This window comes from Panthera tigris, chromosome F2 (assembly GCF_018350195.1).
Source record: "Panthera tigris isolate Pti1 chromosome F2, P.tigris_Pti1_mat1.1, whole genome shotgun sequence".
In the NCBI taxonomy this organism is placed as follows: domain Eukaryota; kingdom Metazoa; phylum Chordata; class Mammalia; order Carnivora; family Felidae; genus Panthera; species Panthera tigris.
The window spans coordinates 6,719,164-6,737,609 of NC_056676.1; the positions used below are offsets into that span (position 1 = coordinate 6,719,164).

An 18,446-nucleotide genomic window follows, 5' to 3' on the forward strand; every position below is an offset into this window, starting at 1 on the left:
ATGCATATACATACATACGCACAGAGATACATATATATACAGACAGACATAGACACATATGCACACACATACACACACATAGACACAGACACACATATATATACACATACACACAGAGAGACACATAGACACACATACACTCATATACACACATACAGACACATACACATATATACACATACACAGAGACATGCACACACAGAGACACATATATACATATACACACACATACACATATATATAAGGACAGAGACACATACACACACATACACACACTCATGTATAGAGACACACACACATATGCATACACATACACACAGAGATACACATACAGACACATATACACATACACATATGCACATACGTACATACACAGACATATACACACATATATACGCAGAGACACACAGACACACATATATACACGTACACAGAGACACATGTACACTCACACATACCCAGAGACACATAAACACATGCACATATATGCACACATGTATGCACATACATGTATACACGCAGACACATACACATATATATGCAGAGACACACATATACACATACACATGCATATACACATACATGTACACACATACAGAGACATGCACATACATACACATATGCATACATGTACACGCATACATGCGCATGCATACATGCGTGCACACACAGACATGTACACACATACATGCATATAAACATACACGCACATACACAGAGACAGACACATCTACACACAGAGCCACACACACATACACACACACATACGCACATATACACATACATACACACATGCACACATATGCATACACACACACACACACACACACACACACACAAAGGGGCCATATATCCTAGCTTTTAAGGGACTTTCTATTCAAATCCCTGAAATCAGTTTAGTGTGTTAAACAACTAAAGAATGATCTAAGGCAGTTGGTGATAAAATATTACTTTGGGGGCAAAAACAGTAACTAGATGGTTAGAAAGGAATGAACTCAGGCACTCTACTTGGTAATAAAGGCTTGGTAGAAGTGTTCGAAGTCACGGTGGGTCTAAAAGGTTAAGTAGAGAGAGCATGGATTTTTATCTTCTGCTTCTCTTTTATCAACTTCAATTTTTAATAAAGAGAAATGTCAAAATCTATGCTTAACAGAGAGAAAAACGTAAAAACACAAGCTAACTTACTGGTACAGGAAGATACACAGCGTTTGCTTAAAAAGAGAGAGACACAACTTGAATATAAAATATCCTTGACCATTTGAGTCCCTGTTAAAGTTCTGGAGAAGTGTATATAATTTACACCTAGAAATCGAGGAACTTTAGGTGGCATTTCTGAAATCGTGACTATGAAAAGTGCTTATTGCCCACCAAATGTGTGCCTGACTTTAGGCAATTAAAATTATTGGAAATTAAGTTATTGTAAATTTATGTTGAGCCAAGACCTCGCTCCCCAGTGGAGAAGACGACCAGGTGACAGTGTAACTGATCGAGAACAGTGACAGGACCGTTATAATTGGGGTAAAGCCAGTGGAGGCTGAAATTAAACGTCCAGGAGAGTTTGATCTCTTGCTTGATTTGGGCCGGCGTTAACTTCCAGGAAGTTCCGATCTGATAGATGGGAGCCGGCAACACGACACTCCAAGGACTGATGGAACCATGGTGGTGGGTGGTTGGTCTATACAGCAGGTGGGAATATGGGGGGAGATGGGGCTGGCAGGAGCCGAGCGGTCTGGCTTGGTCAAGGCAAGGCTTCAGCCCCGAGGGGCGTCTAAAGGACTCGGCTGGAAACCGGAGGAGAAGCACGTGTGGCACACCCTCCACACGTGAGTATCCAGGGAGGATACCCGCCAATGGTGAAGGGACTACGTTTAGGCCCCACCTTCCAGCCTTCACTCTGCTAATCAGTTTCAGTGAGCTAATTAAAGCTGATTGTGCGAGAGACGTGCAGGGATATCCTGGTGTGGGTGAGACTCCCATTTACCCCGTCACCCCTCCCTTCTCTGCTGCTTTAGAGGGACACGGAAGGCTGAGACCATGGCCTGAACAATGTATGGGACTGATGGAGTAGACACAGCGGGTGGCCACAGGTCCCAGAGTAGGCTTCTACTGGCACCGGCCACGGCAAATAAATCATAAAGCCGTACATAGGCATCATCGCCCTAGCCAACGCTTCCGTAGCACATATTGTGTGTGTGTTTAACAGACAACAGAGCAATGAGAAACAGTGTTGAATTGTTCAGTTGTGCACCTGAAACTGATACAACACTGTATGTTAATTATAATGTTGACTAAAATAATACAAGAGAGCAGTGTCTTCAAAGAATGGAAGAAAAGTAATGAAAAAGTCAGTCAAACTATGATTCAAGAGTGTGGATAACATAAGACATTTTCAGACATACAAAGGCCTAGAGAGCCAACTACCTTCAGACCTTCCCTAAAAGAAGTAAGGAAGGATATACGTCAGGAAGAAAAAGTGAACCCAGAGGGTAGTCATGGGAAACAAGTAACAATCATGGACACAAGACTGATCAAATATAGCTATAAAATGTCATCTTTAATTGTGTGTTAAAAAGTGTCAATACAGGGGCACCTGGGTGGCTCAGTCGGCTAAGTGTCTGACTCTTGATTTCAGTTCAAGTCATGATCTTGCGGTTCGTGAGTTCGAGCCCCACACTGGGTTCTGCACCGACGGTGCAGAGCCTGCTTGGGATTCTCTCTCTTTCTCTTTTCTCCGTCCCTGCTCTGCTCGTACTCTCTCTCCCCCAAAATAAATGAACAAACAATAAAAAGTATAAATCCAACTGGGTGTTGTATGGAAACCAATTTGACAATAAATTTCACATATTAAAAAAAAAGAAGTATAAATCCAAAGTCATAAACAAATAATCTCATGTGCATGGTAGACAAACCAAGTAACTTAGACCAAAGTTACATTTTCTTCCCAAATTAATGGTATTCTTCATTAGTCAGAAGTACAACATGTAGTTTCCACACCAATGGAAGACAACAAAAGAAATACAGAAAACTATAAACATAGGACAAAAGTGGTTTTGACAAAAGAATAAACTACTCAGCAAACCCCAAGATACTTGGTATTAGGGTGACCAGCTTAACCCAGTTGCCTGAGATGTCTCGGTTTTAGCAGTGAAAAGCCCTACGTCCCAGAAAACCCACGAGTCCAGGCAAACCAGGAAAGTTGGTCACCCTACCTGGTATCCAAATCCACAAAAATAGACTCATATTCCTATATTGCATCACGTACAAAATCAGTCTCTCCCTACCCAAAAAAAAAAAAACAAGATCAACTCATCCAGATGGTTACAGGCCTAAAGGTGAGAGGCCGAGAGTAAAATATAGGATAATATCTTTGTGATCTGGGCACTGGGAAGAATTACTTTTTTAAAAGATCCATTAAGTTGGCCACATTAAAAGGTTAAAATGTGCCTAACAAGAGAAATAAAAATCTATTTCCCACAAAGACTTGTACACGAATATGTATAGCAGTGTGATTAATACTAGCCCCAAACCAGAAGCAATCTAAATGTCCGTCAACTAACGAATGGATAAACAAAGCGTGGTGTATATCCATACAGTGGAATGGGATTTGACCGTCAAAGGCATAAAGTATTAAAACTGCTAAAACACGGATAAACCTTGAAAAGATGATTCTAGGTGAAAGGAGCCAGAAACAAAAGACCACTTACTGTATGATTCCATTTATGTGAAATGTCCAGAATAGAGACAGAAAGTAGATTACAGTTGCCTAGGACTAGGGGAGATGGGAGTTAGTGCTGATGTATACAGAGCTTCATTTAACAGTGATGATGAACTGTTCTAAAACCATGGTGATGGCTGCACAATTGTATTAATAAACTAAAATCACTGACTGGTACCACTGAAATTGGGGGTTGTATGGTGTATGAATTATATTTGGATAAAACAGTTTTTAAAATGTGTTTAACAAAATATATCAGAAATAAAATGAGCAGATAGAACATCCTGGGAGAAGATAATTACAATGGATTTAACAAAGAAAGAAATTAAATCTAGAGCACATAAAGAAAGAACTTCAGGAGACAAATAAGAACATAATGACCGAAAGGAAAATAAGCAAATGAAATAAAACAGGAAACATAATCCACTTGTGCTCCTACAAACAAGGATCAGATATATGAAAGTTAAACACATAGCCTTCTAATTTTTTTTTTATGTTTATTTACTTTTGAGAGAGAGCAAGCAGGGGAGGGGCAGAGAGAAAGGGAGAGACAGAGAATCTGAAGCAGGCTCCAGGCTCTGAGCTGTCAACACAGAGCCCGACGCGGGGCTCGAACCCACAAACCATGAGATCATGACCTGAGCCAAAGTCGGACAGTCAACCGACTGAGCCATCCAGGCGCCTCTAAATACATAGCCTTCTAAATGTAACACTCTACCCTAAAAAAAAACACTCTTGCACACATGCAAAAGGAGACACGTATGAGACGATTCGTGGAAGCATGAATCTGTTTGACAAAAACTGAAAATGTCTATGAGGTTCATGAACAGGAAAATGGGTAAATATTTTGCAGTGTAGTTACAGTGCAATACCACACGGCATTTAAATTCATGTGCTGGAGGAAAAATTAAAAATAGAAAACAGATTGTAAAGCAGTGCATATCGTGTAATAATACCTTTGCAAAATTTGAAATATGTTTTTGTATTTATATATATTTATATACATAGAGTAGCATAGCTATGAATGGAGTGAGAACAGATTCAGGATGCTGGTTCTCTCTGGAGTAGACGGGTGAAATGGGATGGAAGAAAGTACACAGCAAACTTCAACTGTCTCAATATTGAATCTCCTTGGTTTTTTTTCCCCCCAACATGCCCTTGCGATTTATCCCTGTTGCTAATACATAGTAGAGTCGATTTTTAAGAAGAGTAAATGTCAGTATGTTTTGTAAGCCCTTGTTATTCTCTCAGAATTCTGCTTCATGGCCTTACGGCATTTCGTTTTATGAAAGGAGTCATTCAGATGCTTGATCCCTAACACATAAACCTTTTTTTTCCCCGTCTAGAAGACTGAAGAATTTCTTCCTCTTCAGAACTAAAAAATTTACCAAAATGTATCTAACCATGGGACTTGTTTCACTGAATAGTTCTTCCACGTGGCGAGGAACTATCTTAACCGCCCGCAACGTTTTCTTGGCTTGTTCTACTGTGACAATTAACAAGAAACTCAGGTTTAAAAACTGACGCAAAATATACCTCTCACTTTTTTAGGAACACGTTATCTCATTAAGAAATATTCCTACTTCTTGGGGCGCCTGGGTGGCTGGGTCGGTTGAGCGTCCAACTTTGGCTCAGGTCACGATCTCACGGTCCGTGAGTTCGAGCCCCGCGTCGGGCTCTGTGCTGACAGCTCGGAGCCTGGAGCCTGCTTCGGATTCTGAGTCTCCCTCTCTCTCTGCCCCTCCCCGACTCATGCTCTGTCTCTCTCTGTCTCAAAAATAAATAAACGTTAAAAAAAAAAAAAAAAAATATATATATATATATATATATATATGTATTCCTACTTCTAAAAACAATGAGACATGGAAAAAATGTCAAAGCTTAAATGAAGACTGTGTCATTCAATTCACAATATAACTTCCGGGCCTCTTAGAAACCTTGTGTCAAATTCATCCTTTCTGTTCCTCCTGGATTTTTCGTACCCATTGTGTAGTGATGTTTTCTGCGTAACAAAAGAAGCGTAAGTCAAGCGGTACTAATGCTCTCGCAGCCAGCACACCCTCCAGATGCCTCCTAAGTTTGTTTTTGTTTTCAGAAACCGTTATTTACTGAAACTGGCATCGTGGAAGCAACAAGGCGGGAGCGTCCTGCACGTCTGATGACTTTGCATTAAAGAAAAACAGAGCTGCGCGCACACACACACGCCATTACTGAAAATCCATAAAGCAGATGTGCTGAAAATAGGCTGAACTGCTTTTATAAAATGGTAGAAAGAGTGGAAAGGAAAGATATTTAATAAGGAGGCTAGAAAAGATAGTACAGTGGCAATAGTCAGATAAAGCAAACTGAAATAACGGTAATAATCCATTTTGAAAAAACGTTTTAAAGATTTTATTTTTAAGTCATCCCTACCCCCAACGTGGGGCTTGAACTCAACAGCCCTGAGATCAAGAGTCACGTGCCCCTGAGCCGGCCAAGCGCCCCCGTTTTGAAATTAATAGGGAACTAAAAGCATTCCTGCCCAAAAGCAAGAACCAGGCGAAGATGTCTGTTCTCCCCTGCTGTTTTAATGTTGGATTTTAAGTACCAGTTGATGCAGCTGGGCAAGAGAAAACAACCTGAGGCCTAAGAACCAGAAGAGACGTGATAAGGCTCTCCATCTGCAGAAGATACCAGAGTACGCTCGGAAATGCCAAGAGAATGACTGCTCAGCTGATGCAAACACAAAAGAATTCAAACCGTAGAAAGATACAGAATTAATGTAAAAAAGAATCGCCTTCAGAACGTAAAGAACTCTTAACAATTCCAAAATAAAAAAAAAAACCAATTTGTATTTTTAAGTTTATTTATTTTGAGAGAGAGAGAGAGAGAGAGACACAGTAGGGGAGAGGCAGAGAGGGAGGAGGGGGACAGAAGATCTGAAGCAGACTCTGCTGCCAGCACAGAGCCTGGTGCGGGGCTCGAACTCACGAATCGTGAGATCATGACCTGAGCCGAAGTCGGACCTTAACCGACTGAGCCACCCAGGCGCCCCTAAAAAACAAACCAAGTTAAAGGCAGGCACAAGATCTGGGTACACAGGTCTCCAAAGAAGACGTACAAATAACTAATAGATACATGAAAAAATACTCCATGTCATTAGCCATTTAGCAAAATGCAAAGCAAAACCACAATGAGATACCGCTTCATACCCCCTGAACTGGCGAGAATAAAAAGCACAGACAGTAACAAGTGTTGGCAAGGATGTGGAGAAACGGGGTCCCTTCCAACATTGCCGGTAGGAATGTAAAATGGTGCTGCCACTTTGGAAAAGAGTTTGCGACCTCTTCAAAATGTTAAAAATGGAGTTACCATATGAGAGCATTTCCATCCTTAAGTATCTACCCAAGAGAGAAAAACAAACATCCACAGAATGTGTGCAGTGGCATTATTTATAATGGCCAAAAAGGGCAAATAACCTAGATATTCATCAACTGACTGATGGATAGCAAACTTCATACGACCATACAGCGGAAGGTGGTTAAGCTGCAAAAAGGCATGAAGTGCTCACACCCGTTACAACATGAAGGAACCGTAAAAACATGCCAGGTGAAAAGAAGGCAGTCACCAAAGACAACATGCTGTATCATTCAAAAGAGGTGTATCTACAGAGACAGGACGTAGGTTAGCACAAGTCCGGGGCCAGAGGACGTGGGATGCGGGGGGTGATGAGGAGGGGTTGCTACGTGGGGCTTCCTTCTGGAGTGATGGTTGCACAACCTTCTGACTATGCTGCAAACAACTGAGTTGTGCACTTTAAACAAGTAACTTCATGATGTGTCAACGGTGGTTCAATAAAGCTATTAAGAAAGTAAGAGCCTTGGCGTGCCTGGGTGGCTCAGTCAGTGAAGCGTCCGACTGTTGACTTCGGCTCAGGTCATGATTTCGCTGTTCGTGGGTTTGAGCCACACGCTGGGCTCTATACCAATAGCTCGGAGCCTGCTTGGAATTCTCTCTCCCTCTCTCTCTCTCTCTCTGCCTCTCTCCCACTTGTGTGCTCTCTCTTGCACACGCTGTCTCGCTCAAAATAAATAAACACTTAAAAAGAAGAAAGTTGATATGTACAAACAGTACATATCAGTTGTATGTACAAACAGTAACCAGTTAGGAGATTAGGTGGAATGGAACATTGCATTTGCAGTAACAACAAAAATAACTGGAATAAATTTACAAAAAAAAATGCATAGGATATAAGGAAATTTAAAATCTCATGGAAGATAATAAACTTTGATTGTATGCTTTCCTGGTTTTCTCCAACACTTTTGTATTTGTGCCTATGAAGATCTAAAACCTCCATTTTGACTGGAGAACATACACTTTTTTTCAAGGTGCAAAAATGAAATGAAAACCCAAAACATCCTGATAACCTGACCTTTTTTATTACTTTCTAATGGACATGTTTTTATGAAAATAATGATTCTAAACATAAACTCTCCCTCAATTAGTGTAGACCACAATATGATCATTGATTTTGCTAATACTTTAGCATCATACTTTTGGTTTTCTTAAGGAAACCAATCTGGGTCAGTCTTTTTCAAGAAAAGAAAGAAATTCTACTTGGTAACCTGGAGTTTTTTTAAGTATTCATGGGGGTGGCTGGGTGGCTCAGTCAGTTGAGCGTCCGACTTCCGCTCAGGTCATGATCTCACAGTCCGTGGGTTCAAGCCCCACGTCGGGCTCTGTGCTGACAGCTCAGAGCCTGGAGCCTGCTTCGGATTCTGTCTCTCCCTCTCTCTCTGACCCTACCCCACTTGTGCTCTCTCTCTCTCCCTCCCTCCTTCAAAAACAAATAATAAACATTTAAAAAAAATTAATAATATATGTTTTGAGGGGGTGCCTGGGGGGCTCAGTCAGTTAAGGGTCCAACTTCAGCTCAGGTCATGATCTCACGGTTCGTGAGTTCGAGCCCCACGTAGGGATCTGTGCTGACAGCTCGGAGCCTGGAGCCTGCTTCACATTCTGTGTCTCCTTCTCTCTCTGCCCCTCCCCCGTTCACACTCTGTCTCTCTCTCTCTCTCTCAAAAATAAATAGACATTTAAAAAAATTTTTTTAAATATACTCTTTGATATGTCTGGCTCAGTCAATAGAGCATACAACTCTTAATCTTGGGAGTTGTGGGTTCAAGCCCCACGGGTGTAGAGATTACTTAAAAATAAAACTTTTAACATATTCCTTGATACAGAATGATCTCAAGTGACATTTAAATGTCCTGTTTCATGCAGTCTTACTGTTAGAAACCAAGAAGAACAGAGACCCAGGAGGGCCTCCCATGAACTCAGACGAGAAGACCTTCCAACCTGTGAAGAAAGGTAAAGTCTCGTTATTGTTTAGCTTGCCAAATTGACAGAATGCTAGCCTTATCATTTTGATTTTTTTGCACTGTAACACACAGTTCCTCTAACTGCAACTTAATAACATCAAATCATAATGTGGCACCACATTTTCTCTCTGCAGAATTCATTATGTGACGGGGAGAAAAATTAGTTCCGTTATTAATCTCATCCCTGCTAATCACAAATATAAATCGATGCTTCTTGACTAAACATGACGTTATCCTATTTTCATAAAGCAGACTTTTAAAAAGACCATAGTGAGGGGCGCCTGGGCGGCTCAGTCAGTTAAGCATCCGATTTTGGCTCAGGTCATGATCTCACGGTTTGTGGGTTCGAGCCCCGCGCCGGGCTCTGTGCTGACAGCTCAGAGCCTGGGGCCTGCTTCGGACTCTGTGTCTCCCTCTCTCTCTGCCCCTCCCCCATTTGTGCTTTGTGTGTGTGTCTCTCAAAAAAATGAATAAACATTTAAAAAAAAAATGTAAAAAGACCATAGTGAAACACACACGTTTGGTTTTCAGGAAAGTTCTAAAGGTCTGTTTTTTTCTTAACTATAAATTTATACTTAAGCTAATGTATTACTGTTTTAAGTATTTTGGGGAAGAAAAGTCAGGAAGAAAACACAAAAATTACTTTCCATGATGTCAGATTTTTAAATTCTCTTTTTTTTAAGTTTATCTATTTATTTTGAGAGAGAGAGAAAGCAGGAGAGGGGCAGAGAGAGACAGAAAGAGAGAATCCCAAGCAGGTTCTGCCCTGCCAGCGTGGAGCCTGACCTGGGGCTCAAACTCATGACCACGCGGTCATGACCCGAGCCAAAATCAAGAGCTGGATGCTTAAGTGACCAAGCCACCCAGGCACCCCAAATTACCTCTTCTTGTTCCTGTACTGACTTACTTTCACTTCCCTGTTCTAATACGTTTTCTTGGTATTATGCCTGTATAATTACAGATACTAGACAAATACCCTAAAAGTTGTGTTCAAAGAGGTCTTGTATTATATTGCTTATTTTTGAAGGGAAAACAAAACAAGTAGCCTAAAAGGTTACTTAAGTGTGTGGGGTTTTTTTTTTTTTCATTATCTTCTTTATCCTTACCCAGATTTCTCAAAGTCTGGGAAGCATATTAAAATATTCCACAATTTGGGGCACCTGGCATGCTCAGCTGGAGGCGTGTGAGGCTCTTGACCTCAGGGTCATGAGTTTGAACCCCACACTGGATGCTGAGATTACTAAAAAAATAAATAGGGGCGCCTGGGTGGCGCAGTCGGTTAAGCGTCCGACTTCAGCCAGGTCACGATCTCGCGGTCCGAGAGTTCGAGCCCCGTGTCAGGCTCTGGGCTGATGGCTCGGAGCCTGGGGCCTGTTTCCGATTCTGTGTCTCCCTCTCTCTCTGCCCCTCCCCCGTTCATGCTCTGTCTCTCTCTGTCCCAAAAATAAACAAAAAACGTTGAAAAAAAATTTTAAAAATAAATAAATAAATAAAAACTTTTTTAAAATCTGGCAAAATTGATGAGTTTGTTTAAAAATAGCCTTTATCTCGAGGGCGCCTGGCTGGCTCAGTTGGAAAAGCGTGTGACTCTTGATCTGGGAGGTTGTGAGTTCAAGCCCCACGTTGGGTGTAGAGATTACTAAAACAAACAAACTTTAAAAAATGACTTTTATCTTACGTATTCTAGTATGTTGTATTCTGTACCAAAGCTTTAAGGCTCTTCTGTCTGGAACCAGAATGCCCACATCTAGGCCTGGCTGTACCCATCCTGCCAGTGTGAACTCGGGCACTTAGCCACACTCTGCCTCGGTTTCCTTGTGTGTGGAATGGGGATAATACTAGTTTACTGTGGCTGCTGTCGTGAGCCTGGGAGCACGCAATGTTTGCTGGCCATTACTTGCTCTCGATTAAATTCAAGAACGTGAAATGACTCTTTCTAACTTAATGCCTTGTGTTTCCCGTTCTACTTAGACATTATTATTTGCATTTGCCTCATATGTCTTTGCCTGTCTATTTGTTCTTAATTTTTTAAATACTTAGTAAGCTTCCTGAAAATAGCATTACGCCGGATTTTGGCCCAGGTTCGGTCTGTCTCTAAATGGGGAATTAGAATCCAGTTACAGTGGGTCAGTTGTTTTGATGATGATTGGTAAGCTTAATCTTCCAGCATATTCCTTGAATCCTGGTAAGACCTCCTAATTATTTCCTTAATTTCTGCTTGTTTCGGTTGGGTTTCGGCTTTTGCTACATGAACTGTGCCTTCTTTGCTTTTAGGTTCTTCAGTACTACGGAAAGTATATGCTCCCTCTGATTTTAAATATTTTTATTATTTTTATTATATTTTTATTTTTGTAAGTAGGCTCCACCCCCAATGTGGGGCTCCAACTGAACGATCCTGAGATCGAGAGTTGCACACTCTACAAACTGAGCCGGCCTGGTGCCCCTGCTCTCTCCTATTTTAAAAATAATAAATAAGTAAATAATAAATAAATAAACGTCTACTACCGATTGCCTTTAAGTTTTTCAAAGTCATTCTTTAATATATATTTCTTAAATTGAAGGAGTAAAAAGGTATCTTTTGAATCCTCCTATTTAAGGAACATAAGTTAGCACACTTTAGTCAGCCACACCAGTTTGATTAACCTTTCTGAAAAGACTCCAAGATTTTTATGCAGATTACTCTAAATTATTATGCTTTAAATAATCTTTTCAACATCTTTTAAAACATTTTCTTTCAAAACAAATTTTCCTAGGGGCGCCTGGGTGGCTCAGTTGGTTAAGCATCTGATTTGGGCTGAGCTCATGATCTCATGGTCCTTGGGTTCGAGCCCTGCATCGGGCTCTGTGCTGACAGCTCAGAGCCTGGAGCCTGCTTTGGACTCTGTGTCTCCCTCTCTCTCTGCCCACCACCCCCCCCCCCACTTGCACTCTGTCTCTCTCTCTCCCTCTCAAAAATAAACAGTAAAAATTTTCAAAAAAACGAATTTTCCTAGTTATGACAGCTACTTTAGGTTTTCATAGACAATACTTTTTTTTCATGATGAAAAATCTACCCAATATGGAAACAAAACCCCAACACTACAAAAGTTTTGCAGTAAAAACCCAGTCTTCCTTTTTTTGTAGACCTTGCCCCGATCTCCGGATATAACTGCCATCAGTAGTTTTTCTATATATCCTCAAAGGAATTTTCGATGCATTTATACACAGTTGTATTGAAATGGGATCCTTCTATACACAGTGAATCTAATTTAGAAACTAAACTCGAAACTATGGTTTGAACATCTATGTTCTTTTTTGTTTGCTGACTACTTCCCATAGCCCATTTTCTCCGGTCTTGAGCTTTTATGTATGCTTCACTGCTGGGTCATTGTAATCCATCTTCAAGATACAATTTCGAGAAAGGGACATAGAATTTACACCACGAACCTCTGTATATGTGAGTGTGTGTTTCCTATGAATAACTAGGACAAGTAGTTACATATCCGATTTTTGGGTACCCAGCCCGCACCCCTCAAAACTGAACACAGAACTTTCGGCAGCATGGCGGACTAGGTCATGGGAGCCCCCCCCCCCCCCCGGTGCAGAACGACAGATTTTGCATGATTCTCAAGTTTTTGCATCGCTGGACTCATAGACAGTAAGGAAAACAACAAAGTGCCTGAAAAACAAAACCAAATGAAAAATAAGCACAACCTTGAGTGGTGACAGCTAAGCACCGGGCAGGAGGGTTTTCTCTAAGAACAGGTGCAGAGCAGGGTGGGGACAGGGCGTTGAAACGGACATCGCAGCTTAAGCCCTGACCTATGAAAGGAGCCCTGGTGGTCCTGGGTCAGTGACACCTCCTAGGTGTATTTCCAAAGAAGCAGGTACCCACCCTCTCTGGAGGAAAGAAAATCTCCCCAGTTTTCACTCTCCATGTTCTTTTTTTTTTTTTTTAATATTTTTTTTTAATTTTTTTTTAACGTTTATTTATTTTTGAGACAGAGAGAGACAGAGCGTGAACAGGGGAGGGGCAGAGAGAAAGGGAGACAAAGAATCTGAAACAGGCTCCAGGCTCTGAGCTGTCAGCACAGAGCCCGTCGTGGGGCTTGAACTCACAGAGTGTGAGATCGTGACCTGAGCCAAAGTCGGCCGCTCAACCGACTGAGCCCCCCAGGCGCCCCCCCCCCCCCCCCCCGTCTCTTTCCAGTGTTAAAAACCACGAAGGAGACACAGTCCCGTTGCTGTTCTGGAAGGCAGTGTGCTGAGGTCTGCCTTAGTCCTGTCGCGGGGGACTGGAGAGTTCTGGTCAGCTGCTTCCAGGATTTTTCTTCACTGTTACAATTTTAAAGCTTTGCCGGGACTCCTCTAGGTGCAAACGCACGCGTTCTCAGCAGCGACCCTAGCGACTGGTTTCCCCCGGCTTTTCGGCAGTGGCCATGCCCTCCAGCGAGAACAATTTCACACTCACGTGTTTTTGCCAGAGGCTTCAGGAAATGGGAACAGCTCGCAGCTCTCTTCCTAGGCGCCCATTTCCATTCTCGGTTGGGGAAAAGGTGCGTTTCTGGTGATGGTGATGAATTGCGAAGACCGGTAACCGCGGTCCCCCCGGCCCTTCTCTTTTTGTCTCCGCCAAAGCCCAAGCCCCACTCTGGAAGAAGTCAGCGCCTGGGCTCAGTCGTTCGACAAGGTAATGCTTACCCCGGCGGGAAGGAATGCCTTCCGGGAGTTCCTCCGAACAGAATTCAGTGAAGAAAATATGCTTTTCTGGATGGCGTGTGAGGAGCTGAAAAAGGAAGCTAATAAGACCATTATCGAAGAGAAAGCGAGGACAATCTACGAAGACTACATTTCCATTCTTTCTCCGAAAGAGGTACGTACTCTACTCCAGAGGTTTCCTCCCAGGAGGCCGTTGGTCAAATGAACCCCCTCAGGGTCTGGTCACCTGACACGGTTACAGTTACTCCAAAATAGAGAACACGCTGCACCCAGACTCATGGCATTCGGGTGCCTTTGACTGTGGTCTCACAAGCGGGCTCTGAGTGCCCCCTAAACTCTGTGAAAGATTTTGTGCCCTTTTCTGAGAAAAAAAAAGCATTCATGACTTTCCTCAGATTCTCCAGGAGGGGGAGTCTGTGCATTTTATTGTAAACACCGTTTAAAACTATTCTACCCTGTAAGCATTTCTTTAAATAAAAGTATCCCCTTATTCTGAGCAAAATCTTTTTTACAGGTATTTTTAGTTTAATAGAAATAGCATCACTGATAGGATACGGAGGCCGCGTAGGTTTTCCCTAGGGGGTCCTTTCCTTATAGCAGAGAAATTATCAGATGAGTGAAATCAATCAAGTTTCCATCCCCCAGTTTTTGTTCCTCCAAAGCTAAAATCTAGGGGGTCAGGTTGATCTCAAAACCTAGTATCTTGTAGCTCTAATTGTAAAATCACCCATTCTTTCCTCCTGCATGCCCCTAAGAATATCAAGTCAACAAACCAGGGCCTCTCCTGTCAAGGAGCTCAGTCAAGGGGGCAGACAGACATGGGAGTCCCTGGTGTGCCACATGGGCTGGCGGAGGGAGCCATCAACGGGGGGGTGGGACAGGAATGAGGCACAGGAACTAGGAGATGCCATGGACGAACTAAGGATGTGAAAAGGAAATGACCAGAAACACAACGGGATGAAGACATCCCAGAGGACGGGACTCGGTGTGCCAAGGGTAAAAGCATGCAGTCCCGTGAACTGTGAGAACGTCAGTAGTTTGGCACACTGACCGTGACACGTCTCCCAAACCACTAGGGCTGCTGGTAGACAGCAGGAAGAGAGTTCAGGAAAGGGGGTGGTCTAAGAGCATCGAAGCGTTTGGGGGCCATGCTGAGGTTTTCTGATGGTCATCTTGGGAAGCCCTCGGACGTTAGCCCGGCAACATCGTCGAATTTGGATTTTCAAAAGACCAGCGTAGCTGCACAGTGGATTAGGAGGAGACGAGAGGCGGGGGGAAGCTACCAGACTGATTACTGCAGACAGGACACGATGGGCCATAGTGGGGTCAGCTGGAGGGAAACCAGAGAGGCGGGGTTTCATTTGAGGTGAATCCCAGCGTTTGGACGATTCCCACGTGTCTGGGCGGGCTGGACGGTGGCCATAGTTCATGGAAACCGGGCAGACAGGACGGGGATCATGCCTGGGAGAAAGACAGCGGGGCTCCACTTTGCTTAAGTTTGTGTTTTTAAGTTGGAGCTACTCCGCTGACAGACGTGTGAATGCAGAGTTCAGAAAAGTCATTTCCAGTTTGGGTTAACAAAAGCAAGAGAATTTTCGTCCTTCAATATAGTGCTTCTAACACATTCTTATTTAGTCATGATTTTGCTTCCTTTTTTTGAGATGCGATTTTTCATCACTGACTTTTAAAGCGTCAAAGAACCAAAACACTGGTTAGCAAACGTGTGAAGCAAAAAAGGATATGAAAAGATGACCCTTTCTTCCCCAAAGTAGGCATCTATTACTTGAAATATAACAGCATCGACATTTTTAAGAGCTTAGATTTTGGGGTCAGATGCACTTGGGTTTGAACCCTGGTTCTCTCGTTTAGTGGCTCCATAACCTTTGGTATATCTCCGCACCTCTCTGGGCGTCTGTTTCCTCATCTGTACAAAGGGGACATCACCATGTCCCTGTTCGTTTGGGAGGATTACAAGGGAGGACAGGTGCAGAGCCCCAACACAGCACCTGGCAGAGTCGTCACACCCTGGGTGGCCCCTTCACGAAGCAACCGTCTGTGTCCGTTCCGTCATCCCGAGCTGACACTCCCAGAGACCTTCTTCGTGCGGAGGCCGCAGAGAACGAAGGATTTCCGTGTGCCGCAGCTGTGTGTGAGCTAGAATGTCCCCGGTGGTTTCTTTAGTACTTCGGTTTAATTCTCCAAGAGCAGATGATTTCTTTTTCCTTCCAGCCAATGATATGTATCAAGTCCCTCCTTCGGCAGGAGCCGTGCCCCTGGGCCCCCGGGCCTGGCACTCGGGAAGCTTCTACGAGAGGACTGCCTCGTGCTGAGGGCTGCCGCGGGAATAAGCTTGGGGGCCAGGGGCCAGTAAAGGTTCTTCACGCAGCAGGGAAGATGTGTGAGTTCAGTTCTGCAGCCTGGGGCTTGCTCTGGTCTAGGAGACAGCCTTCTCTAGGACGAGGCAGACATCAGAGAAGGAGCCGACATCTACTAAGGACTTCCTGAATTCCATGCACTTTAATAAATTCTCATTAAATCCCCCCACCCCCCAGCTACCGTCATCATCATCCCCTTTGTGGAGGAGTTCGCCAGGGCACGGTTTACTTTGCCTAAGTCCCCAAACTAAGCGGTGGCATAGCTGGGATTTAAACACAGGCCCTGTGCGCTTTTAACCCTCGCACAGTGCTCTGAGTAGCTTCCATTCGGCAGCCGGCCGGACATTCCTGGAAATCTGTGACTGTGTTCTTAGCTGGCTACAGCCTGGGACCTCCAGGTTTTAGCCCTAATGGTATTAAGAAATTAGCAAGGGGTAAGTTTGTGCATGCTTTTTTCTTCCAAGGACATTGTACATTTTAAAGAAGGAAAACGGGGGCATCTGGATGGCGCAGTTGAACATCTGACTCTTGATGTCATAGTGTAGGGGTTCGAGCCCCACATGGGGCTCTGTGCTGTGGCACAGCCCTCTTGGATTCTGTCTTTCCTTCTCTCTTGCCCTCCCCAGCTTATGCGTGTGCTCTCTCTCTCTCTCTCCTTCAAAATAAATGAACTCAAAATAATTTAATAAATAAGACAATGTGGTTTTCTAAAGCATCGCGATCCCCACTAGCATTACTTGTGAGAAATACACATCGTCAGGCCTTCCCCACACCTACCGAATCAGACACTCTGCAGGTGGGGCCCCGCAATCTGTTTAACAAGTGGCCTCTGATGCCGCTGAAGTTAGAGAACCCCTGTTCACTATGTGTTCCGTTTCTTTCAGCAATTTAGATTTTTGGATAACTTTGTTTGGTTTGGGATTTAAAAAAAAAAAAAAAAAAAAAAAGCCACGGGAGTTTGGGATGGGTCGCCGGAGAGAAACAGATCTGACACGACTCTTACTTGTTTCGATTGGCAGGTCAGCTTGGACTCCCGCGTAAGAGAAGTCATCAACAGGAACATGGGAGAGCCCTCCCAACACATATTCGATGACGCCCAACTTCAGATCTACACCTTAATGCACAGAGACTCGTATCCCCGGTTCATGAACTCTGCCCTCTATAAAGATTTGCTTCAGTCCTTATCTGAGAAATCAGTCGAAGCATAGGATGTTATCAAATGTATTTATTATTAATAAAATAAGAAAAGAACTCATGGACTATGTCTAGTACAGGGAACTTAGAGACAGTAGTATCTTCTGCTAGAGTCATCCGCGGGCTATTTTAATAACAGATGCTTCCTTCCACAGAAGGCTATGTATTCACAATGTCAGTTGCAGCCGCCGTTAGTGACACTTTTGGAAAACGACGGGTACGGCCGCCTTAGAAAAAGATAGTATGTTTACATGCACAGTAACAGTCGCGTGTCGCGAATGGCGAAGGATATACTAGAAGACTGTACTGCCTGGGGCACGTACGTCCACTGGAGCAAACAGGACTGCTTTCGTTTTGTCCGAGTTCAGTATCTGATGACTTTCCTCCCAAAGAAAAAGCATTCAAGTGTTTCTTAGCGACTCCTTCCTTCCGTCGGGCTGTCTTGAGTGTTTTGCTTAGCAGTGCCATTACCGGACCCCAGTTCCCATCTGACCAAGATGTGTCACCACTACGCATAAGGACGGTACTGCGCTCTCAGAAGACGCGTATGCAGATACATATAGGTGCATGTGTATCTATGCCAGTTAATGTAAGGAACTGTGCTCTTAGGTGGGTCGGTCTCCTGTTCCGTAAGGGAAGTAGTGTTTAGAAAATTCTTTTGTTGACAAGTCACCGTTTCATCATCGCAATCTGCCAGCCTAAAGAATGGACTTTGAACTCACAGCTTAGTCGTGTTCGTAACAGAACTTTCAAATAAGCATATTCCCGTTTTTATTATTCGAAGAAATATGGGCATTTTCACTCTAAAAAAATAAAGCACAAGAGTTTTATCTCTTTTTTTTTTTTTCACACGTCGATATTTGGGAACGTCCGATTAAATAAGAAGGGTTACATGCGAGGTTTAGGCTCTGGCTTACTACTTTCCTTACTAATCTGTAGGAGTCCCCCGGGTCTTCCACCCCCTTCTCATTGTTCCAATTACTGCCAACATGCTCATGGCTCCCAAATTAGGACCCGGTGTAGATTTCCTCCAGCACTGTCACAATCAGCTGCCGGCCGGACACCTCCCCTCGTATATCCCAGAGGAGTGAAACTCATCCAGGT

General features: G+C 43.4%; 1 protein-coding gene across 3 annotated transcripts in view; it reads left to right on the plus strand.

Moving 5' to 3' along the window:
* RGS20 (regulator of G protein signaling 20) overlaps positions 1-18,154 on the plus strand; it is an 85,699-nt gene extending 67,545 nt beyond the window's left edge. For all 3 annotated transcript variants that reach the window (XM_042973552.1, XM_042973554.1, XM_042973553.1), the window contains 3 exons: positions 8,978-9,064; positions 13,693-13,927; positions 17,168-18,154. In XM_042973552.1, the coding sequence (XP_042829486.1) occupies positions 8,978-9,064; positions 13,693-13,927; positions 17,168-17,356 (511 nt within the window). In that variant the 3' untranslated portion in view covers positions 17,357-18,154. The remainder of the gene's footprint in view (positions 1-8,977; positions 9,065-13,692; positions 13,928-17,167) is intronic.
* Positions 18,155-18,446: the final 292 nt, after the last annotated feature.